Raw genomic sequence first — 27872 nt, 5'->3', positions numbered from 1 at the left:
CCGGTTACCTGTAAATCACAGACCGCCGAATCCTGAAAGCCCGAGCGCTCCTTAACAACGCGTAAATAATGGAGGACAGGCAGGATGAATGAGTACGGCGGGGGGAGAGCGGGCTGAGTGTCACCCCTGACGGATCGGGGCGCCGAAGAGGTGAGGGGCAAGAGGGTTCGGGTGAAAAATCATTAGCTTTAAAGCACACCTCAGAGCTGACCGTGCTCGGGGGACAGGGGGAAGGGGGGTTGCCCACCCGAGGGCTTCACCGGAACACTACCAGGGTGTAGGGAAGGCCTCCCGGACTGCCAGCAACGCCCCCACCCCAGCAAAACAGCTCAAAAAAAAAAAAAAAAAAAAAAAAAAGATGGGGGGAACATTTTATTGTTATTGTGGTTGTTCCTGGCCTCCCTGCCCGCCTCCCCGCCGGCGCTCCGCGGTGCCAGGATTTCCCTGCAGCCCGCCCTCCCCGCCCGCAGCGCCGCCGGCAGCGCCGCCTCCCCGCGGCAGCCGCTCGCCGCCCGCGGCCCCGCGCCGCGCCCCCGGCACACGGGGCGCCGCCGCCCGCGCACTGACAGACGCTCGCAGGTGCCGCGCTCGGCCCGAGTCGCGGAGGGGCGGCCCCGCTGCCCTCCCGGCTCCGCACCGGCGGGAGGGAGATAGCTCGGGAGGGAGGAGCGGCGCGGGAGCAGCGGCAGCTCCGTAAGTCGGGGAGCGGGGCGCGGAGCGGGAGGGCCGCCACCGCCGGGCTGCGCGACCGGGACGCGGCACTGCCCCTCCTGACCTGCGGAGCGGCGGCGGGGCCGCAGCGCGCCCGCTCGGGGGGCCGGGAGGGAGGCTACGCATTTCGGGGTAGCCAGAGAGAGTACCCATTAATGATCTTGGAGGCTGCTCGGGAGGTTCATGCCCAAGCTATCGCTTAGAAAGACTCGGGGTGTTTCTACATCACTGAAATTCCGAGCTAAAATTCGCCCCTGTATCGGTTTAAATTTCCATCCCGGCGTATTTTGGCATACCTGATTTTATGCCCTTGCCCTGGAGACAGAAGGCATACCCAGCCTACAACCCCCCGAAACAGGCTGCGCTCCTTTTTGTGCGGTGTGTCCCCTTGCGCCGCGCCTTCCTGCGTGGGGCTGAGAATAACCGTGCGCTTGAGTGCGCTGCTCCCTGCCCGGCTGGGGCTGGACCGAGGGCAAGCTCTGCGCTGGGGGCAAGTCAGTACCCGGTGTGGTGCTGGTTGTCGAGCTAAGAGTTCAAGTCGGGAGTCAAATTTGAGAATTTGGGTTGGGCTGCTGATGAAGAAATGCGGGCTGTAGATTAATAGAAAGGACTTGATTTATTTTCAGTTGAAATTTAAAAGAGACCAAAATAGAGGAAGCAATTAATTTAGGACTTGCGTCACTGTAGATTGTTGCTTTGTTTTAAAAATAGGAAGAAGGCTTATTATGAAATGCTTAATGTAACAAATACGATTTTGATCTCTTATTTTCCTTTGAAAAATATCTGGGGGGGGGGGGGAGAAGGCAAGGACTCATGCATAGACCATTAATTTCAGTTATATATAGGTTGGAAGGATGTAACATTGTTCAGGAAAACGTAGATGAAAAAAATCAGAAGGTTTAAGGTATGAAAATCTAAAGCTGAACAATTCTCTAGATGCAAACTACCAGAAATCTTGTAATCCATGTGCCGTGGCTCAGATGTTTAGAGGAATGACAGAGATACCAAAAAAGGCATCATGATACTCAGCGCAATTCTAGAAGCAGAATTTTCTCGTTCCCTACAGAAAAGGAAAGCACATTTCTGGAAGCAAGAAGTGACAGATGTGGCATCTTGGCAGCTGGCTAAACATAAAAGCATGTATCAGCAGGTGATTCCTGTTGCAAGGATTTATTTTTAAAGTGTCTTGTACTGAAAGGCTTCAGCCTTTTTTAGCATTAGCAGTAAGATTTACTTGCACTCTGTGGTGTGTTACAAATAACCTTTCAGCAGAAACATTCAGAAAAGCGGGAGAAAACTCCTATGTTCGAGGCACTCCTTGCTTTGAACATTTGTTTTGCATTACAGCATGCGAAGGAGAGGAACTGAGCAGGTTCTTTGGTCGGTAGGACAGTACGGAAGGGAATGATTTTTCCTGGCCTCAGCATAAGCCAACGGTATCTGGGAAGGAAACAATAAGGCCTATCTTCTCCTTAGATTAAAGGTAATCACAATTACTGTTGTCTGGGGAGCACCTTGTACATCCACAGAGGTAAAAACCAGGCTGCAGAAACTACCTCTGCCCCTCTTCTGTGATTGGTAAAGCCAGCCTGAATCACCAGGAGGCGGCCTGGGTGAATTTTAGAAAAGAAAGAGATGGATATCACCTAAGAGGCAGCCCAGAGCCACATTTTCCCTGAGGCAGCAGCTGCGTGGGTCTGCACCATCCCTATTTGACTGCTGTGGCTAGATGTCACATTGACTTGAAAGAGACATCTAAAACTGTTCCAAACCACTTGTATCAGCTTCACTGTAACCAACAAAAGCCACGGTTCATGGCAGAACATGCTTTGCTCTCAGCTTTTCATAATTAGGAAGGCTGCTTTGGTTTACAGTCTTCTGACCTAGATGGCTTCTGGAAGAAATTCTGGTCCTCTGCCCAAGTTTTAACAAATAGTTAGGGGAAGAAATGGGAACTTGCATTTAAAAAAATTTCTTTCTGCCATACAGAATTTGCCATCAGGTTCTCCTTTGCTTCTTGCCAGTGAGATCGTGTGTGTCCCAGGGGCTTAGCAATGCTCTCTGACCAGTTCTTCCTCTTCTTCCTCACCTTAGTGAACAGAACTGCTGTGGATCAGGTCACCTGATGCCTGTTTGGCTTTTCATAATGATGTAAACCACCACAGGCTTTCACCCTCCCCCATGCAAATTTTTACTTTTTGGAAGCAAACAAATAAAACCATCTTTTTTTTTTTCCTCCCCCTCTTATGATCACGTCAGAGTACATATATATTCTCAAGATGTGAGCCATCTCATGGAGGACTCTCCTTCCCCCAGTGGTAAAACTGAACTAATTGGGTGGTCTGTACCTAAAAGCCGCGGTATCTCCATGAGTACAATGCTTATAGGGAAGGCAGTTGGCTGGAAGTGTTGTTTGTTTGTGTGATAGCAAGCTGAATTTCCCTAATAACCTGAAGTCTGAACTTTAAGGAGGATGTGGGAAGAATTGTGTTCGGCTGTTGGGTAGAGGAGTGTTTTTAAATGGTTTTCTCTCACTAAGAAGCAGACGGGTTAGTAGGCAGTGAAAGCAGTTCGGGGGTGCTAAGGGATGTGTCTGGGTGGGGCAGTGAGAGCAGAGTTCTGGCTTCTCTGCCGAGTTCAGTACATCCTGTGTGAAGTGTGAAGCAGGATGGCAGAAAAAGGTGCAACTACTCATGAGCTCAAGTAAAGCTCATGCTGAAGAAGAGACACACTTTTAGTGCTGTGTTAAAATTTCTGGTTGACATTCATGCAGATAAGCATTGCTTACAATATTTTACAATGTTCTGTATTTACACTCATAATTGACATTCCTAATGTTATTGAGCAAAGATGTTGGTCCAACATGGTGCCTGGTGGGAAGGTGAGTCTGATGGGAGCAGCTGGAACTGGCTGACAAGATTAACTTCCTCATAGTTCAAGGGTTATATCAAGACCCAGTAAAAGCCTCAGGAAGCACACTGCCAAGATAAAATGGGATGATTACAAGAGGACAAAGTTGGCCAGGGTGTCAAGATGTATTTATACCTTTACTTAGTTTCGTTGATATTTGTGGAATAAATAGTCAAGTATAGAAACAAGTATTTGTTTTATGGCTTTACCACTAGTCAAGTCCACAGAGCACAGTTAGTCAATAATCTTTGTAAGCAGCTGTGAGATTTTTCTTTTGAGAGTCTAGTGAACTGCTGAATGTATTTTACTCCTTTTTGTGTTGTGCTTTGGGTTTTAAAGAGGAAAGGTAAGCCATTTGCGAGCCATTTACAGGCTGAGCCTACAGGCAAATAACACTTTTAGTGCCTAAAACTCTGAAAATGTGAGAGTCGTTTTTGAATGCTCACACTAAATTGTATCGTCATGATCTTAGTAGGTTTTAATGCAAGACCATTTTACTGAAATGTATATTTAGCACAAGTAATTTGAATTACAGTTATTCTTATCTTTGAAATTAGCGAGTGTTGCAATACTCTTAAAACTTGATGACCTAGTATCTCATGAATGCCAGGGAGCCACATTAAGGGTTTCAACCCTCACTATGTGTGGTAGAGCAACAACATACAACTTAACTATGTAAATGTTGTGTTCATGCTGTTTTTACTTGCACGGAATAATAGAGAAAAGCTCACCAAATCTGATACACTGCTTTGATTTCTATCATAAAGGTCAACGGGGAGCATGTTAGATAAGAAATTAAATAGACTGATACTGAGAGTTTTTGTGCTGGGTCTCATTCTGAACGAGCTAAGTGAACTTTTCTATGATTACATGTAAACAGCAGCTGACCTTCTGTAGAGATACAAGAGCTGATGACAAGCTGAGACTAGGTATGACTTGCTTAATCAGGTCTGCAAGCTTGTTTAAGTACATTTACATGGCAATTAATTTTTTTTTTCAGTCATCCCTAAGAACTTTCTAAAAATAAATACTACTCCATATCTTTGCTTGGAAGATCTAAAATGTAGGGCTTGGTGTATTTTTTTTTCCATTGCTTTGAAATACCAGGTGTTTTCAAGTGTGTTTCTCACTATTTTGCTATAGAAACTTTATATGTATCTGAGGATTTGTGTTATGTCTAAAACAAAGGAAACAGGTGTTGAGTCTTCATTCCAAGTGTGGAGTTTTTTGCTTTATGAATATTAGGCACTAGCATAAAAATAGTAAATAAAAGCAAACTTTTACTCTGAAATTTCCTTTTTTTCCCTCCCTGCTAAGAAATCTATACAGTATAACATTCAAGTCAAGCAAACCCAAAACTCTAAAACCTGTTTTTCTGGTAAAAGGATGTATTCATAAGTTGGCAAAAGCCTGTAGAAAATGGTGATACACCTATAAGTGCATTAAGATCATGTTATTTTTCACAGTTCTTTTGCCCTACGTAGTATGTGGGGTGAATTAAGTAAGACACAGCAAAAAAGGAAAATCCTTTTGAAATTCTGGGCTAAAGCTGAAGCCCCTGCTCTGTCATAGTGGTTTTGGGTGGTGCAGATGATGAAGGAATCAAATAATGATTCCACAAATAATGTAATCTTTGGATTTTCTAACTTTGTGTTCTTTGAGTTTGCAACCTTTGTGCTCTACATATGATATTTCTAATTATGGGGTTCACAATTCTCAGTGATACTCTGCAAGGAAGATCAAAGGTGCTTTGCTGCTACCACAGTCAGCATCTCTGAAGCCTTTCTGCAGAGAGGTTGGGAAACCAGCTCCCTAGCCAGCAGAGCTCTGTCACCATCTCCACCAGGAGAAATCCTAATCCCTGAAAGAGTATAAATAATAAGTCTTAGTAGAGAAGAGGATAAAGGATCTTATTGCTTTGATAAATATTTTCTCTGTTTCTCCTCTTCAAGTAAAGTTCCTTAAGCTGTTTATAAGAAGGTGGTATTCTCAAACTATGTGAGTAGTTCAGTTTCTGTGTAGTAGACATTTTGTGGGCGTGTTTTTTCTAGTACTTGAGTGATGCACTAGTACCAAGTGATGTACAGGAATATTATGCCAGTGTTGCTGGGGGCTGTTGCTCCATATTTATATTCTTGCACTTCTTTGTTTATGTTTCTCATGTTTCCTTTATATTCTTAAGAAATAGATGACTGCACTTATGGAGTCTTCTCATTCAAAAAGCTTTTAAATTCTACCCAAAAAATCAATACTTCAGTAATTTCAAACCTTAAAAATCCTTTATGAGACCAGAACAATTTTTTAAATGTTCTTTGTTCTAATAGTTCCTAAATCTAACCTTTTAAATTTTATCCATGAAGATATTTTGATCAGAAATAAGTTCCATTCTTTATTCTTATGTGTATCTCCAGTTTGGCCTAAGTAAAGCCTGAATTGTGTATGTTTGCATACATCTTTTTCATGAAGGCTTACATATTTTTTTAGAAACCTCCAACTTCACTTTTTCAGCTCAGTTAACATGGTTCAGTGCATATTTTGATTTAGTTAAATTCTGTTTATTTATGTGATTGGGTAAATTAGATCTGAAACTGAAGCACAGATTAGTCCAAGATGTGGTGGAGTTTTGGTGGATGTCCAAGATGATTGTTTTGGTTTGTTTTTTCTTTCCCCTTTGCTGTGCTGAAGATGCACACCATAAACATCTTATCCTCATTGTGACAGGATCTTGTTAAGGCATTCTTGCCACTGCTTTTAATGAAATTCTACCGGGGAATGGCCATCAATATTATTTTTTTGTATTTATTTTTGGATTATTTGATAAACTGTCTTTTGGGAACTAAAGCATCATTTCAGTTTGGTTAAAATTTGTTTCCTGAGGACAGTTAGATCAGTATTCTCATGTTCAGATTTCAAATGACAGCCTAATCAGCTGAAATTTTATGAGGTCCATGTCATTTGAAACGTTAATGTGACTCATTAGTTCTTTGAGGGTACATGTTTCTGTAACCACAAAGAATCAAATCAAAAGTATACTTGAAACTGGATGTTGCACATGCCACCGTGAGGGTGAAGAGAAAAGAAGGTGCAGATTCTGCCTTTTGTAATGCCATGTAAAGGCCAGCCATGCCATTTCTCGCTGGCACTGTGGTCCTTGCAAAGGCACTTTCCTTTGGCTTTTCAGTGATTTCTCTCTATTCATCTGGAGGATGGTTTGTGGCTGTGTAGTCTTCGGCATTTCCCTTTGAAGGATACATTGCTCCTAGAAATAATTTTAGGGGCTAGCCCAATTTGAGGTTTGAACAGTAGAAGAACTACATTGTGAGTGAAAAAGGGACAAGGAAGGAGTAGTGCCATAAATTGTCCTGCAGGTCAGATGCAGCTCAGTGTTTCTGCTCTGGATATCATAGATTACTACTCTTGATCAAGTTCAGGCTGATTCCTTGATTGCTCATGGCTCCTGTAGCAGATGACTTTGGAATAATAACCATGGCTCATAGGAGGGTGAGATGTAATGCAGCTGGGGGTCTCTTCTGTTTGATTGTTCCCCTAGATGGGAATATAGGAGTGAAGAATGGAGTAGCATGTCCATGCATAGGCTGTATATATGGCATACAGGACTGTACTTTGCTTCAGTCCAAACAGTTGGAGTGGAAAGGTGAAATGGAGGAAGGTGATGTTCACAGCAGCTACAATTCCGTTGATATTCCTTGCCCCAAAAGATACAACAGCTGAAGAACTGTCTTCTGTGAGATGTTATTGCTGTCATTTTATGTGTGTGTAATTCTTAATATACTAGATACCTGGCTTGTGGTTAGGGGGGTGATGCTGTAGTAGTACAAATTTGTAGTAGTTCACTGCTCACTTTGGTCTTGCTGCCTAGAAGGCAGGGGTAGCATCTATTCAGTTTGATGAAAGACTTAAATGAAAAGGTTTGCTCATTACTGTTAGCATTTCTGCTTAACTTGTTTCTATTAGTAACATGCAAAATAATCAGTGGCACACAGAAATCCTCAAGACTGAATAGAAAATCTGTTGTTAGGAACAAAGATAGTGGACTGAGCAGACCAGTAATTTGTATGGCTGCTGCTCTGTTTTGCATGTCCCTCCCCACTTGCTTGCTATGATTTTAGTGGAAAGAGATGCTGTATTTCTTCTGGTTTTCTTTTCGTGTACCTTCAGGCAGTATGAATACCCATCTCAGCCTCTGGAGTCTTTCAGATAAGAACCCCTGAGGTCAACAGCAAGGACAACAAAGTAATCCATTTGATAGCAGTGGACTGTACAGCTCTCTTAAAAATGCATACTTCTGGTCCCAACAAAAAAAAAATTCAATAGCAAGAGTCCAAGAAGGTTATTAATCTGTAGGAGTTCCTAAAGGAATTTGTGAGGACAAAAATAAAACCTGCCTCTCCAAATGGAAGTGCTGAACAATTATGCAATTTATGCTGTGGATGGCTTTCACATTTTTGTCTGAGAACTAATTTCACTGTTAGTTGCAGTAGTTATTTTGCCTTGAGAGTAAAACCATGCCTCTACCTTGGCAGAGAAATAGAAATTGTAAATGAGGTATCTTGTGGCATGGTATAACATCTTGATTACTGGGAGAAGCTCTGATAGCTGTATAGGAGGAAGTGACAGAATTGTTTTCTAATGAAGCAACAACAGAGAAATTGGAGGCTTTTTGACATTGCCTTTGGTATGAACAGTATATTCATTCAAGTGTACATCTTTAAGGGTATCCAAATAGTCTCTGAAAATACAAATATATAATCTGCATATAACTGAAAAATCTGCAAGGAAAGTAGGCTTCAATGGCCAAATGAACAGTCTAAACAAATTACTCCCGTTGCTAAATTCCAACCAATTTTCCTGCATCAAGCCTATTTAAATGTCTTTGTACCTTGCATCTGAGAATAAACCTTAATCCCTTCCCCACATCCACTGTCCTCCATCTCCTGGTTCCACATCCCTGTTTTTTATGCAGATGTTCCATCACTGATCTGAATTTGGGTTGATGGCTATTCCTGCCAACTGAGTTGTTTGTGGGGATGGAGCAATGTAAGCAATGAGGGCTGATATTTTCAATAGAGTATATTTTCAATAGTGGATTTCAGAAGATTCTAGATGTCAGACACTGAAGCTACTGAATCTTGTAAAAAATTATACGCTTTAACACCTTGACATTGCTTGCCCTGGTAATTCAGAATGACAGGAAAAGACACATTTAAAAGTACAGAAGTGCCAGAACCTCTTAGTAGTGTTGTGGATTTTGATGGTTTGCATATCTGTAGGAGTAAAAGACATTATAGTATAGCTGGGGAGTCAAATTAAATCATTTTGTTTTATCTCATTAGAGAAACAGTTTAAAAACTTGGGTTAAAATTCTCCCATCTCCTTCCAGTCCTCCCAATAAACAAACACAGATGGCTGCAGAAGAGGATAGAAAATGTGGAATGGCAGTGTCAGATATTGATAAACAACTCTGAAAACAAGCCTTAAAATGGAAGCTTTCAAGACAGCTGAAGTGTAGGTGGACATGTTAAAAAGGCATCATCTGAGAAATTGCGTGTATTCTTTCTGTAATAAAAGTGGTATCTGCAGAAGTAGGAGCAGTTGTCTATGTGTGTGTGTACATTTAAGATCTGTGACTGAAATGGTACCAGATGATTTTTCAGGTGCTCTGATTTAATGTGTTCTTTCAATCCATCTGCTGAGGTAGCTGATGGTAGTTATTGGGCTTTCCAAATTTCAAAGTTTGTCATTTTGGGATAAGTATCCTGAAAGTCCCAAAGTCAAGTTTTGCAGTAGTAACAATACAAAGGAGATGTGACTTGAAAAGAAGATAGAGTTGTATTTTCAAATTCAAGAACTGTGTGATTTTTTTTTTTTTTTTTTAGTAAAAGTGAATGAAGCCACATGTAATAGTTTTAAATTTTGCTTTTCTTCAAAACTGGGTATCTGTAGTTGGACATGAGTTGGACATGGATTCCACTTTGTCATGGATCTTATATACTCCTCTTGGACCATTATACTTTAAAATGTTAAGTTTTTCCTCTTTGTTTTGAAGAGGCCTAAGTTGCTGTGAAATGCGTGCCCTTCTGCTTGCACAGTGTCAAAGGAGGAACGGTTTTAAAATCTTGCAAGATCTCAAACTGTTGATGGCCATTTGACAGGACAGAATTTATTTGATTCTCCATGCAGGATTTGAAGTAGTGTCCAACACAGAGATCTACTAATTTTTTTTTTTCTGTTTTGTGCTGAAAGATGAGAACTTTCCAAACACAAGTTTTGATGAGAGGTCTATTTTGATAACTGCTGGGAAATTTGTCCTTTCAACCTTCATAATCATCATGATGGCCAAAGAAACAAAATCGGTGGACAGAAAGGCTCTAAAAATTTAGTGTGTCATTACTGAGATAAAAATACTTTTCCAAATACTTAATTCTTAAGAGAAATGCCATGAATTTAGGGGAGAATACTGTTCATATCTTGAATGATAAAAGTCAGACCAGACCACTGGGAACTTGCTTATGACAAGCTGTAGGCCTTTCCTGAATCATGACCCAGTTCTGTGTCAGTATGACTCCTGGCTCTGCCTGATTTGTTTGAATTAAATAGTAATTTCTTAAAAAACAAAGAAAAAATTAGCAAATATTCAAATAACAGAATCTACCATAAGCCTGAGTAAATTGTTCTTGCTCTTCCAAAAATGTATGTTTTCCTTTGTAATTGCTTTGACTACCTTCAGTCTAGCAAACTGAAGCTAGATAGTTGAACTTTATGATCTTAAAGGTCTTTTCCAATCTTAATGTTTCTATGCTTCTATGAAGTGTAAGTGGTAATGTCAGTCCTGTGGCTCTCCTGGAACTTTCTTTTGTTTCATGAATCGTCTTGGAATTGTGGCTACAGGAACTGAACATGGTGATGGCCAAATACAGAATTACTGGATCTTTCCCTGCAGTGTCCTCTCTCATGCAGCAGGGAATTGCACTAGCTTCTTATGACTACAGTTCAAGAGGATGAGGTTCAGCTTGGTTAACTCTTCTGACCACTTATTTCTGTTTCTGAGCACAGTCTTCCTTCCTGAAACTGTGGCCTTTGTGATTTAGTCTTCCATTTTAAACTTGAGTGCATGACTTGGGCTGTTGTTAAAAATCAAGTGGCTTGCTGGTGTTCAGATATCAGCTTGAGGTGGTTTAACCTGACAGGTAACAGAACACCACACAGCTGCTTGCCCACTCCTTCCCCACCCAAGGGGATTTGGAGAGAAGTAGGGGGAAAAAAAAAGTAAAATTCATAGGTTGAGAAAAAGACAGTTTAATAGGACAGAAAAGGAAGGGATAATCATACAACAATTCAATGTACAAAACAAGGGATGCACAGTGCAATTGCTCACCACCTGCTGGCCAATGCCCAGCCAATTCCTGAGCGGTGGCCTGTGGCCACCTTTCCCCCTAGTTTGTATCCTGACCATGATACCATATGCTATGGGACGTCCCTTAGGACAGTGGGGGTCAGCTGTCCTGGCCATTTCTCCTCTCAGTTTCTCCCCAGCCTACTTGCTGCTGGGGTCTGGTGAGAAGCTGAAAAGCCACGACTTTGTGTAAACACTGCTTAGCAACATCTGAACCATCAGTGTGTTATCAACATTATTCTCACCCTAAATCTAAAACACAGCACAACACTGTACCAGCTACCAGGATAAAAATTAACTCTATCCCAGCTGAAATAAGGACAGAGTTGATCAAGGCGGCTCTATCGCTCAATTTCATTATCTACCTGTTTATTTTTCCCTTTGATTCTAAGTCTTCCAGTGCAGATCATCTTAGGGTAGTTTTCGAACTGAAATGGATCAATTCAAGGCGAAGAGTTTAAAGAGCACTCACTGGTAATGCAGGCTTCAAGTCCTGCTGATCAGAAAGCTCGCACAACTCTAAATGCCCTTAGGAAAAAAGCTACAATTTTTCTTTGTATTATTAGTCTGACTTGGGAGTGGCACTACCTTCTGGGGCCTGCAAATGGAGAGAAACTCCTATGATATCAGGTATGCTAAGCTGCTGTGTAAGAACTCATAATTGATCTGAGATCCTGTGACAGGAAAAAAAAGAATATTTGTGGTTTTCAGTGGATGTACTGGGCTAAAAGAAGAGCTGTATATATTGCAAGTTGTCCTTCCACTGCAGATGTACTAGTTTTGTATCTTGAAATCTATTTAGTAAAGCAAGAGTTTTGATTCTGATCTCGTCTGCAGTATAGCCTCCAATAATTACGCTGAGTCAATTACTGTTGAAAGAGAAAAGATGTAAACTAGTGACTCAAAAAGTTATCTTAGTTGTTTTCAAAGCTATCAGCTAAGTGTTTGACCCAGGAGCACATGGCTATTTCCAGGTACATAGGAAATTTCAGAATTTCAGTGGAAAGCTCAAGAAGAGTATTTTGGTGTCTGATAAAACTAGTGAAAAAATGTTCTGTATCTTCTGCATCAGAAAGGTAACTAGCAAGAAATATTAAGGGAGTTTTATTATTTATTAGCCTTAATCAAGTTCTAAAACAGCACTCAGTGTGTCTTTTGGATTATAAATCACTGGGAATGCAATAGTCCAAATGCAAGTCAGGTTGATAGTCTCCGGATTTTTCAGGTATTCATAATTTTTTGTTTTTAAAGTTGAGATTTTGCTTTAAGATGTAATGCTCTTTCAGCCTCTTGGAACGCTGAGTGAAATTGCCTGTCTTCTTTCAGACAATTTGAAACACTTTGGGAGGTGTGAACTCAATCAGAGCCATTAATCTGGGAACCTGGTGACTATAAAAAGTTTACTGTTTTCCTGCAAGCTGCTAATGTGTTGTACTTGGAGAGTTTTAGTTTACTGACTAGGTGCAGATTTTTTTCTTTTCATTGTTGTTTGTGCCTTTTTCCTTTTCCCATGCTAAATTGTCTCTTCCCATTTTTGTCCTCTGAAGTGAATGAGTTATGGTCTTTCCAGGAATAGCAGAAGTTTAACAGCAGTATATCCGTGGCTTGATTTTTGTTTAAGAAGATATATATTTAATTTGAATTATTGTAGGATGAACCCTGTTTAGTGCTGCATTCTGAGGAATAAACAAAAGAACAGCAAAATCCCATTTTACTCAAGGATGTGGTTTAACTTAGGAAGCCTATGACTATAGCAATTGGAGTGTTACTGAACTACTTTTTACATTGGTCTTAGTAGCCGTTAATGAACTATTTAATACTTTCCTGCAGTCGGGATTTCCTTGGGCTCCAAGGAAGAAGCCCAGGTATTGCTGCCCACTGCTTCTGCAGCCAGAAGGAGCATACCTCTGGTGAATCCAGGTTAGCAGGCATGTACAGAGGGAAAGAAAGAATGGCACTTGGGTGATATCTTCCTTTTAGAAGTTACTGTACATGCCTTTTGATGGAACTGTGTTTAAGAGTCTTTTAGTTATGGTATTTCTCTTCCATCCCAAGGGAGTTATATCCAGAGAGCCTGTGAAACAGGCCCTTCATTATCCAATAATTTCTTCTGGTCCAGTACTGAAGCAGCAACACTGAGATGTTGATGCCCTACTTGAATGCAAGTTCCCTCTTAAACTTCTTGAGTGTAGTGTCTCTGTTGTGTAATTCAGGGAGTTATAGTTTGTTCCTTGTCTTTGTTTCCATAGCTGCTATCTCTGTTAAAAGAACCATATGGACCAGAAAAGAGAGGCCCACACTGTGCTTTAAATTATTGCAATCCTAATGCATTGTTATGCTATTATATGTTGTGGGGATTTTTTGCTGGATATGGTTTGAATTTGTTCTCAGGACAAGGAAATTTACTTCAATTTCTCTTCCTTTGCCTACAGTAAGAAAATCAGGAATACCTGTCCGCTTACTTAGGTGGCTTGGTTTCTGAACATCTTTACATTGCTTTTGTCTTCTGAGTTGGTGTTGCAGTGTTTCTTTTTTTGTTGTTGTGTTTTATTTTGCTTGATTTCCCTTGTCCCCCAGCAGAAGTTTTTGTCAGCACTGTAGCTGTGCTCCCTGGACTCTAAAACATGTCATCTTTTCTTAAGCAATGTAGTGCTTCTCCCATGGCTTGAATTTTGGCTCCCTGGAGCTTGCAAGAACCATTAGAAATTTGCTTTAAATAGCCTGGAGTAAGGTAGCATTTCGTCTTACCTACTTATTAGAGGATTAAGTAAATAAATATGTCCTTTACATGGGAAAGTAGGTCCTAGAATTATGTTCTTTTATTTTTCTGCCTACACACCACTGCTTTCCATACCAGTTGTATGTATTGGTATATGGAGGACTTGCAGTATGTGGTAACAGCTCGTTCTTGGTCAATACCAAGGTGGATCCATGCCCAAAGGGATTGCTACATCTAATTTCTGTGCTGCTAGAGTTGTATGAACAAGATGAACAGAGCTTTAACAGTCCAGAAGCAAGTGTCACAATGCAATATAAAGCCTTGGTATATATGTGAGTGCTCTGTTTCAGAACCAGCTTCTCTCAACTCTGAAGTAATTACTGCAACCTGGATAAAGTATAGCCTCAATACACCTAGCTGGTATTGGTTTAGTCAGACCTAAACATAACTTTTGCCTTGTGCAACACTTTGCTTCTCCCACCTGTTGTTCCCCAGTACTCTGTTTAATGCGAGGGGCAGAAGGGTAAGATTACTAAACGGTGAGCTGAGGCATTACTAAAAAGACAGTTGTTAAATATGGGTTGGATTTGGCTGTCAGACACATGGTATAGGTCTCTTCAGTATCCTGAGAGTGGAATGCCGCTGCTGATCAGTCTTAAATCTATGGACAGTGGTTTTGACCACGGATTATGTATGTAATGGTTACCTTCAGAATCTCTCACCCCTTGATCTCCCTTGTTGGAAGTACCATAAGGAACACGGTAACTGGTGCTGAGGAGCATGTTTAGCACTTGGCATTTATAAAGGAGTGAAAGGGGCCTGCAAATGTAGGCTCCTAGCTGTGCTTCTGAGGTAGGCGTGAGGGAAAGAAGCTGTCTCGTTGACTTGATGATCTTAAAGGTCTTTTCCAGCCTGAATGATTCTATCTGGCCTGTGAGGGATGCAGAGAGGTGCAGCTGGGTGTTGGCATCTGTTACCTAATGTCTAGCCTAGTTTCTGATGAAACATCTGATTAATTTTGGGGTTTTCATTAATACGGGTTTTGGAACAAATTAAATGTGACCGAGGTCCCAACGAAGATCTGAAATATATTTTCTGCTGAAGAAATCTTTCTACGAATGAACAGCAGTTTGCATCATTAAGCACACGCTTCACTCGGGATGCTCAGCAGGGGAACACTGAGACAGAAATTGCCCCACGCAGTGCTTTTCTTATAAGGTGGGAGACTCTTAAGCCCAATTCATGCTTAGTCCCGTCTGTATGTTCTTTTACAACATTTTTGGGGAGGTGGTAGTTGTTTTACGGCAGTCTGAGTTCGGTGTGATCCTCTCCAAAAGGTCCTTGCATCTTGCGTTTCTTTGGATACTAGCTAGCAACTACACATTCCCCTCCCTCTCGCTAGGCATCCTCCCAAGGATTTACAGTGTTTTAAAGGTGTGTGGGAGGGTTGGATCGGGTAGGAGAACTCATCATAAAAGTTGTTACTTGTTTCTCGCAACAAAGGCAACTTGCTTTGGTTGGTGTTACGCCACTGTGTTTGTCAGTGTCGATTTGTGTCAAGCTTTAAATAGGATGCTCTGCAATGAGTTTGGTAGTTTGTAATCCTTTCAGGCCAGCTAACATTAACGAGCGGCAGCATTACTGTGGCTGGCTTTCTTTTGATCATGCACAGCGCTAGTCAGGAAATGGGTGAGGAGCATGAGTCATGATTACATTACCCTAATGTGACTGCCCACTAGAAGTTTTCTTTTTGCCGCCAATACGCCTTCTCTTGACACTACTTCTGAAAACAAAACGCCCATTTTGGAGCACTTTGAAATATTGACCTTTGAACAGAGAGATTTATGTTCTCTTGCAGTCTCGAGGCAAAGCTCTAAGCAGGAGCCCCTGCAGAGAGCTGAGAGAAAACGAATGTCTGCAAAATGCTTTTCCAGAAGTTTGCAAAGACAGGACTTGACTTGCAGTACACTGGGTCTGCTTGGGTTCACTGGATCCAACATGCTTCCCTGACCCTTTTACTTATCCTCTCATGTTGCCTGCACATTCAAATTCGAAGTCCAGTCTATACAAGGGCTGTCATCCCATTCACCATTTGGCTTAAGCTTTGTCTTAGATGTATACTTAGCTTTTGAAATATGGCTACAAAAATGGGAAGATAGGTTCTGAGTGCTGGCTGATGTAAACCCTGAGTGTTGAGAAGGTGGCTTTAGTGGGATTTGAGACAACAGTATTTTGGACAGTTTAATTAAATACGTGGGATTTAGAGTTTGAAAGAAATATCAGCTGCTAATCAGTAAACTGGCTTTAGCACCGAATTGCCGCAGTGCACTCCGGATAGTCAGACAGTACACCTCTGTACAAGTGCTGAGTATATGGATTTCTTTCAAATTAGACTCATTTGCTCTGACTGGTTTTCAGAGCAGTGTGTGAAATACGAGTATTGGCACAACGTGTAAATTCACCCTGATACTACTTGATATATTTCAGAAAAAAGAAGTCTGATCTGCTGAGTACAAGCAACTTAAGGTAGAGAACCAAATGTCTTGGGAGAAAGTGGGGACCCCTTCACTGCTGTCCAGTGTGGTGCATCCCTGTCAGCTGGAGCATGTTGCAGGCATCACTGTCATGCTGCAGAGCAGCTCCAGAATATGACATGTCTTCCAGTTGTCACTTAAACTCCCAGATTCTTACCTCTGCTCAAATGGTGCCTTCAAATAGTGGAATTGTTTTGTTAGAAGTAGAGTATAAACTCACTGTGAAGATGTAATTTCAGGGTTTCCATTTAGTTTCATATAAGGGTGATAAACCTTAGCTGTACTAACAATATACTTGAAACTGGATGTAGATAAAAAAATTTTAGAAGCCCTATTTACTCTGTGATTTCAGCCCCATTTTTTTAAAGGGGGCATGAGCTGGACCAAAAAAGTAATTCAGTGAGGGTTTTTTTAATCTATTGAAGCATTTCCTTTCTTCCATCTACCCCAATGCCATCAGCCTTGCTCTCATCTTGGTGACCATTCAATTCTCTGAAGGAGGCAGAACTGCAACAGAGCACAAGATTCATCCTTCTTTTGTGTAATTAAAAAAGTAAGTCCTGTGCAACTTTAGATTTTTCTGTATCTATATATATCTACCTCATTGCTAGTCTTTGCTTATAGAGGGCTCTCTGGCTTTCAAGTTTGTTTCAAAACTAGTTTATCAGCCACTTAAAGATGGTCAATACTTATTTAAACACTCTGAAAAATGAATAATAGAACTGGTGATTGTGATATGCCTATGTCACTTCTGTGTTTCAAGGAGATGATAAGGAGTATTTGACTTAGAGATGAAGCATATTTGAGAATTGGAGGTCAGGAGTTCAGGGTAGGGTTTTGTGGGTTTGGTGGTTGGGTGTTTTTTTTTTTTTTTTCTTGAAACCTTGCAGGATCCTTATATTTTAGATTGCCTTTTGTCAGTAGCTAGCAATTACGGAAATTTTAAACTAAGGGTCTTTTCCAGAAATAGTATGACTATATTAAATAAAGTTAGAAAAAAATTCAGTATGACAGCAGTCTTGGGAACCCTAAGGCAGAAACAAGTGGAGCTACAAAGCCATTTTTGCATTAGGAGCGCATAAAGTCTGGATGTAATTCCATGGACGTTTTTCCTTGCTGGAGAGATGGTTAAGGATTGCCCAGCCCTTCTGCCACAAGTCCTTGCTTTCTAAGAGTGTTGTCTCAAGAGTTAGCTTAGCTATAGAAAGGACTTTTTACAGCAGAGTAGCAGTCTCACGCCAAGCCTAGTGATTTTAGACCTCTTTCTTAGTTAGTTTTCACCTTGTTGTGTGCTGAACTGGCCTGTAAGGGGTCAAGTGTGTGCACACTGTAGGGGGGAAGGAGAGAATGCCTTTCTGACAGCAAGTTATATTGGGCTTGAACTCTCTTGAAGCACTGCCATCGGGCAGCTGCAGCTGTTGCTAAGCCTGTCCTGTAAACTGAGTCAGTGGAGAGGACTGCGGCTGTGACCAGTTTGAAGTGTGACTGGTAGGTCTGTCTGCCTGTGAAGGGTATAAGGAACTGCGGTGCAGAACCAGGAACCAGCAATGAGGAGTGATGAATCCAAGGTGGGAACTTCTTAAACCGGCTTTGAGAGCAGAGTTGGACTGAAGAGCTACACCCTCTGTGTCAAAAGAGAGCCATCTATGCTAACTTGCTCCGAATCACAAAGGGTGTGGAGTGTGGATTCCTAATCCATTTAAACTGATCTGTGTGCTGGCTAACATCGAAGGGGACAGCTGAGATTTCAACCAGAGCAGTTTGCCAGCTTTTAGGTGGCACATCGGCTCGGGTTGTAGGGGTTATTTTTTTGTCCCATTTCATGTTTTATCCTATGGCTGAAGAGAACGGATGGACGAGTCTTTAAGCCTGTCCATCTGGTGGCTTATGGGTTTATGGTACCCAGCTATCTGCTCATCTGGTGTGTGACTTTGTAGGAGATGTGTGACTGTGCTTCAGCGTGCAGTCTGTTTGAAGTAGCATAACCTCACCGTGGCTGGCTGCATTATTAACGTGCTGTGCTGCTCCTTGTACTGACATGCACCTCTGCCTAAATCTGCATGGGCTTGCGCTCATCCAGTTTTTGGAAGGCAATGAACTATATGGTATTAAATGTATGTATGAATGTACCAGCCAACAAAGCTAAGGAAAAGGTAGTGAAGAGGGACCTGTTTCCATCCATGAAGCTGAACAACAGAATACAGTGAGCTCATTAAGTCCCTGTCTCTGGAGAAGAGGAGAAAAGAAAGTTTTTATTGTTCTAGAAAAGATGCTAACTTTTCAAAGCTGAAAGTAAGCTGTGATTCAAGCCTGTGGAAAAGTAAAAAAAATTGCTTGATAAAAAAGTTATTTAAAATATTCTAATGAGTAGTCATAGAATATTTTCTGTACTATAGAACCATAGACTATAGTTCTATAGTATAGAAAATAGTTCTACTATATAGTTTCTATACTATAGAACTATAGACTATAGACTATGACTATAGTTCACTGTAGTGAACTATAGTCATAGTCACTATGTAAGGCATTTATTTTCTTATTGCATCACAACCAGATTTAAAAAATATTAGTTCTCTATAGTGTTAACAAAGCATGTATTAAAAATGTTTAGAATCTCAGAGTAAATGTCAAAAATAAGTCAGTATCAAAAAGGGATGTATTTCCACTGATACAATAGAGATCTATTTATACAGTATGGGTTGCATAGTATTTTTATGAGCATCTTGCAAATAAGTACAAAATTGTTGTAGTACAAATTTGCAGGTGAAGTATATTGGTGATGGAGATGGAGAAAGCTCAACTGATTCATTGATTCACAGCTTGAGCACATTGAAATAGAATGTTTCTCTCTCTTTCTGAAGTATGGCATTACTTTTTATCCTGTAGAGTGTAAATCCAGTTTATTTGCTGGAGAATGATAATTTGGAAATCTTTTTAGCTTAGTTCTTGGAGTAAAGGAAAGGAGTAAAGTCTTACTGGACAAACAGTGTAGGATGAGCACTGCCACTGGCTGTGCTGCCAAAATTTGTTGATTAAATTAATATATTTATATATTGATCCTTAAAAAAAAAAAACAATGGAGATGCCCACTCTGAACCAATAAAATGCAAGGATAACAAATTCTACTTTTTCCAGTATAGTTTATTCTGCTTGGAGAACTTGTTTTTATTATACTAGCACAAGAATTCTTAAATGGTTTGTAATATAATTCTACTCTGTAAATACAGGAAAATTCCTGTTTTAAGAGGATGAGAATAAGAGCAGAAGTATGATCTCGTTTATAAACAAGACAATGATGATGGGAAGAAAGAAGTGATTTTTATCTTCATATATGCTGTTAGGGAGAATTATATTGAAATATTGTCATTAATTTTGATCTGCTTAGAAAACAGTGTTGAAAAATTGGAGGTGGTTCAAAAGAGAGAGGGAGAGACACCAGAAGGCTTAAAATTATTCTCCCACTATCACCACATGAGGAATTCCCCCTGTTCACTTTGTTCAGAAAGGATGACTGAGAAACAACTTGGTTAGTGTTCAAATACCTTAACAAGAATGAAGATTTCTGGTTGATAAAGGGCCTTTGTACTCTCAGACTGATAAAGAACAAAATAATAACTAGAAACTGAGGCCAGTTGCTCAAATTAGACCTCTTTTTTTTCCTTCCCCCCAAATCAGGTTTGCTCTCCTTTGTTTCTTTCTCTTACAAGCTAAAATAAAAATTCTTAAATAGATTAAATACTTCATTCATTTCCATATAATACACAAGTACTTGAATTGTTTAAAATTAGTGGAAAGTGTTCCCTGGTTTGGTTAACATGATTTACATGAGGTTGATCTGTTTGAAAGAGTGCTGAGCAGGGTGGCAAGAGTTAAAGGAGTCAATAATTAAAAATCAAGAACTTGTTTTTCCTTTGTTTGTAAATCTAGGTTTTAGGGAGGAGGGAAAAACAGGAAGGTACTGGAGAAATGAAAGATACCTAGAGAGAAAGATGCTGTATGCAGCCTGTCCCTGTCTGTGCTTACACTTGGTGGCAATTAACCCTTCTTCGAGTGGACAACTCACAGCTAGTGTACTATGTCTTTGATTTATGTGGAAAAAATTGTTTTATAACAAGGGAAATCAAATTACATGTGCATGTGATTTTTTTTTTTGCGTTTAAAAAAAATTTTACTTTTTTATTTCTCCACAGCTAGAATAGATAAAATAATTTATTCTATTAATCAGGACCCAGATTGGAACAGGGAACACTTTAGGTGCATATTCTCTGATAACTGACCTCTGTGAAGTAAATTAATGTATGCAGTCTGCATTTATGGGGAATTTTAAGAGAAAGGTGGACAAACACCTTCACAGCTAGTGCGTGGCATCTCTGTCTTTTCAGGGCAATGTAGAAATGAATCAACTGCAACACAGAGTCAGGTCCTCTCTTGACCTGTGCTTCTGTTGCTGTGGAAATTATTTGGGATTTTTTTCCTTCATTTTCTAAATAGTGTATGTGATGGCACAATGAAATAGGTAAGACTTGATCCAGGAGACTCAGTTGAGTGCAGTTGGGAAAATTAGTTGAACTGAAGTGCATTTAGCCTGATTGTTTTTATAAAGTAATTAAATCTGTAGCTTTAATCAGGAAGGTGCCAATTCTTTAATGAAAGGAAAAGCAAAGGAGACAAGAACTTCTAACCTGATCAAGGGAAGTTGACTTTAATGTAGATTAATTCAAAGGCTCTGCCTTTTATAAACAATCTGAAGGGAGAATTGTTAGCACCTGATGTGGTTTAAGCTACTTAGAAGGTAGTGGCTTTATAAGTGGAGAGCTGGTGGTCTGGTCTAGAAGTGGACAGACTTGTGGCCTCCTGTCTTCAGAGCCTGATGGTTGATAAGGACACCTGAGTCCCCAGAAACATAAGAGGTAAGATCTGTGGTGCATCATCTGATGCTTTTCTTGTACCTGAGGACTGGGTTAACTGGGAGTGTATTTCACTAGCATTCAGGAATTGTGACTGCATGACTTCAGGCCCCTGTTGTAAAAGCAGTAAAAATGTGTTTTACACTTGATGCTGTTTTAGACATAGTGAAAGTAATTGATCAAGATGTTCTTAAGAATTTGTTTGTACTGCTGAAAGCTGCTGATAGCTAAAACCTAAAATGAAGCCCTAAAATCTAATTCTTCTATGCTTGCAGATCCTTCATCATGTAGAAAAGTTGCAGCTGCTTGTTGAATAATTTTGTCTTTTTGCTATGTTGCTGTGCTTTCATTTGGATATTTAGGTGATGTACAGACTCAGTTTTCTCTTACTGACTTTCTCCACAAGGTAATTCAATTATATTTTAAATTATGCTTTGGAAAGGCCTTTCTGTGAGCTTCACATGCTTCTCGTCAGTGATGTGTAAGGCAGAGCCTTTGCAAGGGATTGCCCTAGAGAAAGCCCCGAGGCTTCCCAGCACACACAGTCACTTCTGGCTCTGCTCTGTGGAAATGTGATTTTCTTTCTCTAATTTCTTTGCTAAGGGATCTAGATTTCTTGGGATGTGTGCACAAATAAAAGTTTGCACCTTGACCCTTATTGTCTCTGACTTTGCAAGCTTAGCTGTTGAGATATTTGCTGATAGTCTGTCTTTTTAAAATGGACCGTGGAATAAGCTAAGGCATCCATGGAAAACTTTGAGCTGTGTGGAAGGTGATGATTGCTGAGTGGACAGAAGGCAGATTGAGAAGCAACTCTAAAAATATTAGTCTTTGTTACCAAGCAAAATACTTATATGAGAGTGTGAAGTGATAGGAATGAAAATGAGCAAGCGCTACAGCCAAACTAAAACTTTAATTTTCACTGGGCTGAAATTCCTCTGGTTTGGCTTGTGCTTGGATCTTGTTAGGAGAGGGGATATCCTTTTAACGGGAATAAAAACCCTTTCATGTTGTTTTTCTCTTAAATTATGGTCTTCCACTGTAGGCTGCCAGTCCAGGATTGCAGACTTCTGGTTTTCTGGTAATTTCTCACTCAGCTTTCCAATTTAGCTATACGATCACTTGGTTACTGAGCTGAAATTAGTCAAAACAGGAGACTCTTTCAGCAGTAAGATCTGAAAAGTGTCTCATTTTAAGACAAGGAGAAATTTATTGTGTAGCCTGATATCAAGACTGGGTTGTGTTGTGTCCCTTCTCTTAGGCCATGTGCACTTAAGATTCCATTAAATCTTGTTGAGTGCAGGTGTTAAGGTGTTAAGATTCTTGTGAAAATTTTGTGGACTAATTTTTGTCTTCTAGCATTTGAGCTGGAAGCTTAGTCTTGTTAGGTTTTTCTTCATTTGCCAAAGTTTGATTTATACGTTTTTTTTCTTACTAAAAGAACTACTATATATATGTATGTGTGTGTATAGATATGCTATATGTTAACTTTTTGTATAGATTTTTCCTTATTTAATTGCAAATGAATGAATAAAAATAGTATTGTATATTTAGTGAATATTTCCAGATTTATTTGTTTGAAGTATCTAAAAATCTGCACTCCTTTAGGCAGTAGTTGACAAAGAGGATAGGTATGCAGAAACAAAATACAGTTTCTCTGAAGCTTTGTTATGTTGTACATGGAAGGCCTGTCCATAGAGAAGGGAGCCCTTTTCTTTTATTTAAAAGGTGTAGTTTGCAGATTTCCAATACTGTGGGTACTGAAATCTACAGTAAGAATACCCTTTGTTTTCAGCAGAGAAAATGGTGCTTGCACTAAGCATGTAATTGCAAAATTTCTTCTCTTCAAATGTAAAGCCTCTTGCACTGGCCAAATGAAAGGCAAGGCCTTCACAGTTAAAGGGACTGCTGTATAGAGGGTTTAGAATTCTTCATAGTGGAGTCTCTTGCAGCATGGTCTCAGGTAGTGTGGTTTTACACTGCCCCTTACTGGGGCTGTCTCGTAGTACAAGAACCAAAGGAGATTTGGATATCCAAAGTTTGTGTGCTGCTTTCAGAGTTTTTGTATTTTTTTTTCCCTTGAGCTATGAGCTAAATAAAATATAGTGCTTTTCTTGTATGTTAAAATGGCCTATTTATACCTAGGAGTTATTTTACATTTTCTTTTTAATATTTCCTGAATGTTCAGATATTTCATTATGTCCTTCAAGTTTTTTTTAAACCTCCCTGTGGAATTTGGTGATAATGGTTTATGATACAGATCCTAAGTGGTGGAAACCATGAAAGTTTTGAATGAACTACCATTTATCTTTCATTTTTAAACTAGTGACCAACAGGCATGACTTTGGACCACATCGTCATTACATTGTCATTCATTCAAATTAAAAGACCTTAAAGAATGAGAAATTAAAATCAGAGAGAATTTGGCCTGTTATTTCTAGGAAGTGAGATAGAGCTGAGTCCCCTAGATAACTATGAAACAATCTCATAATTCATCTTTGTTTGATAATAGTCTTCTCTGTAGAGTTGAGGACATTTTGTTTAGTTAAATGGGTTGCTTGGGCAGAGTGATAAATGGAGGGAAACAATGCAGTGAATTTTAGACCTTAAAACTGCAGGGTTGATTTGACTGATCAGTTCTGTTCCCATTGCAGGTGGCACATGCAGAGATCTTATTCAGGAGTTACTTTTGTATCTTGCAGTACTGTCATGGAGTAATGTGAATCTCCTAGTATATTGTAGATCCTAATGCATTACCATTTTGTTGTGTAGGAGGAGGCTTTGAAGTGCTTTCAATTGATTGATGCAATCAATTGTATTTTCAAAATCGATCTTAACAGTTTAAAATGCCCTCATAAATTGAAGGCCAGGCAAACATATTTATAAGGCTTTCCTGTTTCATCTTCTGCAACATCAAATTATTGAACTTATTTTATATTTCAACTTTAACCTGTTTACATCTGATATATTTTGTGGGGGAGGGCTCTTCAATATTATCAAAGTGCAGTAGATACCTGGTGGGAATCAAAAAACCGAAACATTGACCTGGCTAGACTCCCAGCTCCCCTTGTGATGCACAGTTAAGTACCCAACTGTAGGAACTAATTACTGTGGTTAAAGGATTTGTTAAAATGCTTAAATGCTTCTTGACAACCTGAGTGTGTAGCCATACAGTGCTAAGTTTTAAACTTGGTGATTTGCACTGGGCTTAATTTGGTGAAGGAAAAACCCTGCCAGGGCACAAGTAAAAGGCAGAAAAGTAGCCCTTGTTATAGTCAGCTCCCTCCTCTTATGATATAGAGCAGTCTTGCTGTGTAAAAGCTGTAATCTCCTTTGCACAGTGGGGGTGGTGGTGGACTAAGGGTGACAGATTTGTAGCTGAGTATTCTAATGAGAGCGGGGGAATCTGTGGTGCATGGACATAATAGAAGAATGTATAAAAATGTCCAGGAGAAAAAATGTGTTAATTCTGAGAGTGTCCAAGAGTTAGGAACCAACACTATAAGGAAGAAATATAACATTAAAGTATTAAAAAAGAGTGGTTTTCATTAGCTTTTTGACTTCATAGCCTATTAGCCCTTGTTAGCTCTATGAGGCCTTTCAAAGACCACATTCTAGTAGGACAATGTGGTTTGCAGAGACTGTTTAAACTGGTTGCACAGAGCAACTCTAAATCACTGTGGCCTCATGGTCTGCATAATTCATGAGCTAGTCTGTAACTAATTGCTATGAGGAATTCATGTAGCCTAAAGATTATAGTCACAAGAATCAGTCTCCTCTAAAGTGAGTTTGGATGTTCCTAACAAATTTTAAAGACCTGGAAGAGCTCTTTTTTCTAGTTCCTAAAACTGTCTGTTTAAATGGGCACAATTACTGGAAACGTTACAGTTTGTGAGTGTTCCAGCACTAATTGGAAGTATCTGAATGCTAATCTGATTACCCAGTTATCTAAATCAAGGGAGTCTACTCCATACCCAAAACAGTTTTCTGAATGACTGTCAGTCTTCCTGGATCTACCAAAAACTTAATGTTGTTGAATGTTGTAAGTGTGTTTCTTCATGTGCTCTTAAAGGTCAGCATTTTGAATGCCACAATAAGGAGAAGAAAGATTGAGATAGTGATACTTATCAAATTAATTGTGCTCAGCAACTGTGTCTAAAAAGTCTGACTTCAAAAAAAGCTATGGAGTCAGAGAGAGGTTAGGTGGCCCTTGTTAATCCGAACTCTTTTATCCTGCCTAATGAAGGGAAGCAACATCATAAAGCTAATCTGTAGGCTGGAACTGTCAGTACCATGACTAATTTTAGGGTTTGGTTAAATCAAGACTGAATGAACCATGAAAAATAAATTAATGATAACATGATTTTGTCTCCCATGCAGGTTTTCTCAAGTTGAGGAAGTAGCAGGGCATTTGGTTGGTACCTGACCCCAAAACGTGTGCTCTACCTTGCGAAGAGCTGATGTGGGAGACATTTACCTTCACATACACGGCAGTTCTCTGTATCAGAAGAATAAGAGTTTGTGTGCAAGAGTGGTTCAAGATGATGATGTAACATTGCTAACGCTGAAGGTCTCCTGAGAAGAACTGGCTTTGTAAGAGGTTTCTCCTTCCCTAACCTTTTTTTTTAACTACTTCTCTCAGAAACTACAAGCAAGATGCCAGCCAAGACACCCATCTACTTGAAAGCTGCTAACAATAAGAAAGGGAAGAAATTCAAACTAAGGGATATCTTATCTCCTGATATGATCAGTCCTCCACTTGGAGATTTTCGTCACACCATACACATTGGAAAAGAGGGACAGCATGATGTTTTTGGAGACATCTCATTTTTGCAGGGCAACTATGAGCTGTTGCCTGGAAATGAAGGTGAAACCAAAGTTAGCCAGTCTGGTATCCACAATGAATTCTTAAGGGCAAACAGCACTTCTGAATCCATGTTTACAGAAACTCCATCGCCAGTGCTCAAAAATGCTATTTCCCTTCCTGCCATTGGGGGTTCTCAAGCCCTTACATTGCCTTTACTGTCACCAGTGACATTTAATTCAAAGCAAGAATCCATCAGGTCATCCAGAAATCCTAGGCTTAGCTGTGAGCCAGTAATAGAAGAAAAACTGCAGGAGAAAGCTAAAGAGATGGAGGATGAAGAAACATACAAAGATGACATATGGGGGCAAAATGGTTCTTCTTCACATTTTACTAACGGTAGCGACAGTCACTCGTCCAGCTTTTCTGAACGATGCACTGATTGGCAAACAGTTGATTTACTGGATGACAGTCGGCTTTCATGTGAACTAACCAAGACAAAGTCAGAAGAATCCCTTTCAGATCTTGCAGGCTCTCTTCTCTCATTGCAACTTGACTTGGGGCCCTCACTTTTGGATGAGGTCCTCAATGTAATGGACAAGAATAAATCTTAGAACTGGTACTCCCTTGCTTCTTTATTAGTGATTCACTTAAAAACAAACAAAAGATCACAGTTCAAAAGCAGATGCTTAAAAATTAGCTGTATTTGCAGTTGTATGATGCGTTTTCTAAAAATATTCTTAAAATACTATTTTTTTACCTATTGTTTTTCATGATTTTTATTACACTAAATTCTCATATCAGGAATATAAATTTTAATAATCAGTTTCAGGAATTCTAAAATGCTTTGAAGTACCAGTATTAGTGGTCAGAAACTTAAGAAACAGCATTTGAGGATAATACTGATTGTGACATTTGCTTAGTTCACTTCTACAGGCTTCTGAATATGTGAGAATCTTAATGTCAGAAAGGAGACTGATACTAATTATTCGCTTTTATAAATTATTACAATATCACTTTACATGTAGGCCTCTTTCTAGAACCTTGTGTTTGAGGATTTTATAATATTTTTCTTCATTTTCCATAGTACCATTTCTGTTATAAATTCACCATAACTACTTTCTTGGTCTTATACTACCGCTCTGAATTCAGTTGTGAACAGTTTGAAGGCTTTCTCAGCTTGAATAATCTGGTCCAGTCTAAGCTGCTTTAAATGAGTATGCACAAATTTACACACGTTGAGGCTTGGGCCTGACATTGTATATGAAATGTTATGTTGTAAACAGGTGACACATGCAAGATATTATGGTTAAATTATTTTAAAAGTTGAAATATATTTTCTGTGTGCATATTGGCTTTTTACTGCAGAGCCTACACATACATTATCTCATCAAAGTACTTGCTTGGCATTACTGGTGCTCTTCTGAAAATTGTATATTTGTATGTTTGAAGAGAAATATGTATTAATAGTCCTTGCTTTTTTCTTCATTTATTTCCACAACATGCTTAAACTTGCAGCTGGTTATTTTACTTTTTGAAGAAGGCACTGGTTATTCACAATGCTAGTGATGTGTGCAGCAGCAGCCAATGTTTGCGAAATGTGGATCCTTCAATACAGTACCTACATGGATTGCATAAATACCTTGTGCAATACAATAAAAACCCCTTTAAATTGCTATGTCTTTGTGGTTCACTACACAGCCTCACCAAAACACAAAGTTTTGTTTTCTGCTATAAAGAAACAGACTAGTTGCAGAAATATGAGACCAATGGGTAAACCAATTCTAACTTAATTCAGTTGATTTCTCCAGTTTAGTTCCTGAGGTTTAAAGGGCAAACTCCAAGCAGATAGGACCCTCTGGAATATATATAT

The 27872-nt window shown here is 39.7% G+C and overlaps 1 protein-coding gene across 4 annotated transcripts; it reads left to right on the top strand.

Annotated features, from left to right (window-relative positions):
* Window positions 1-27675, top strand: CDC42EP3 (CDC42 effector protein 3). Of its 4 annotated transcripts, none has more exons than XM_059841334.1 (2): window positions 1-150; window positions 25576-27675. In XM_059841334.1, exon 2 carries the CDS (start codon window positions 25852-25854, stop codon window positions 26611-26613), a length of 762 nt encoding a protein of 253 aa, XP_059697317.1. In that variant the 5' UTR covers window positions 1-150; window positions 25576-25851; the 3' UTR covers window positions 26614-27675. The 4 variants fall into 4 exon arrangements, with proteins under 4 accessions (XP_059697317.1, XP_059697316.1, XP_059697319.1 ...); XM_059841333.1 differs by lacking the exon at window positions 1-150 and adding an exon at window positions 529-693; XM_059841336.1 differs by lacking the exon at window positions 1-150 and adding an exon at window positions 2101-2194.
* The last annotated feature ends 197 nt before the right edge of the window (window positions 27676-27872 follow it).

The sequence above is a fragment of the Haemorhous mexicanus genome, chromosome 3 (assembly GCF_027477595.1).
Source record: "Haemorhous mexicanus isolate bHaeMex1 chromosome 3, bHaeMex1.pri, whole genome shotgun sequence".
In the NCBI taxonomy this organism is placed as follows: Eukaryota; Metazoa; Chordata; class Aves; order Passeriformes; family Fringillidae; genus Haemorhous; species Haemorhous mexicanus.
This window is presented reverse-complemented; position numbering and strand designations above follow the sequence as displayed.

What these genes read in the sequence shown, in the direction of transcription:
- CDC42EP3 (XM_059841334.1), top strand. Translation starts at nt 25,852, where the DNA reads ATGCCAGCCAAGACACCCATCTACTTGAAAGCTGCTAACAATAAGAAA.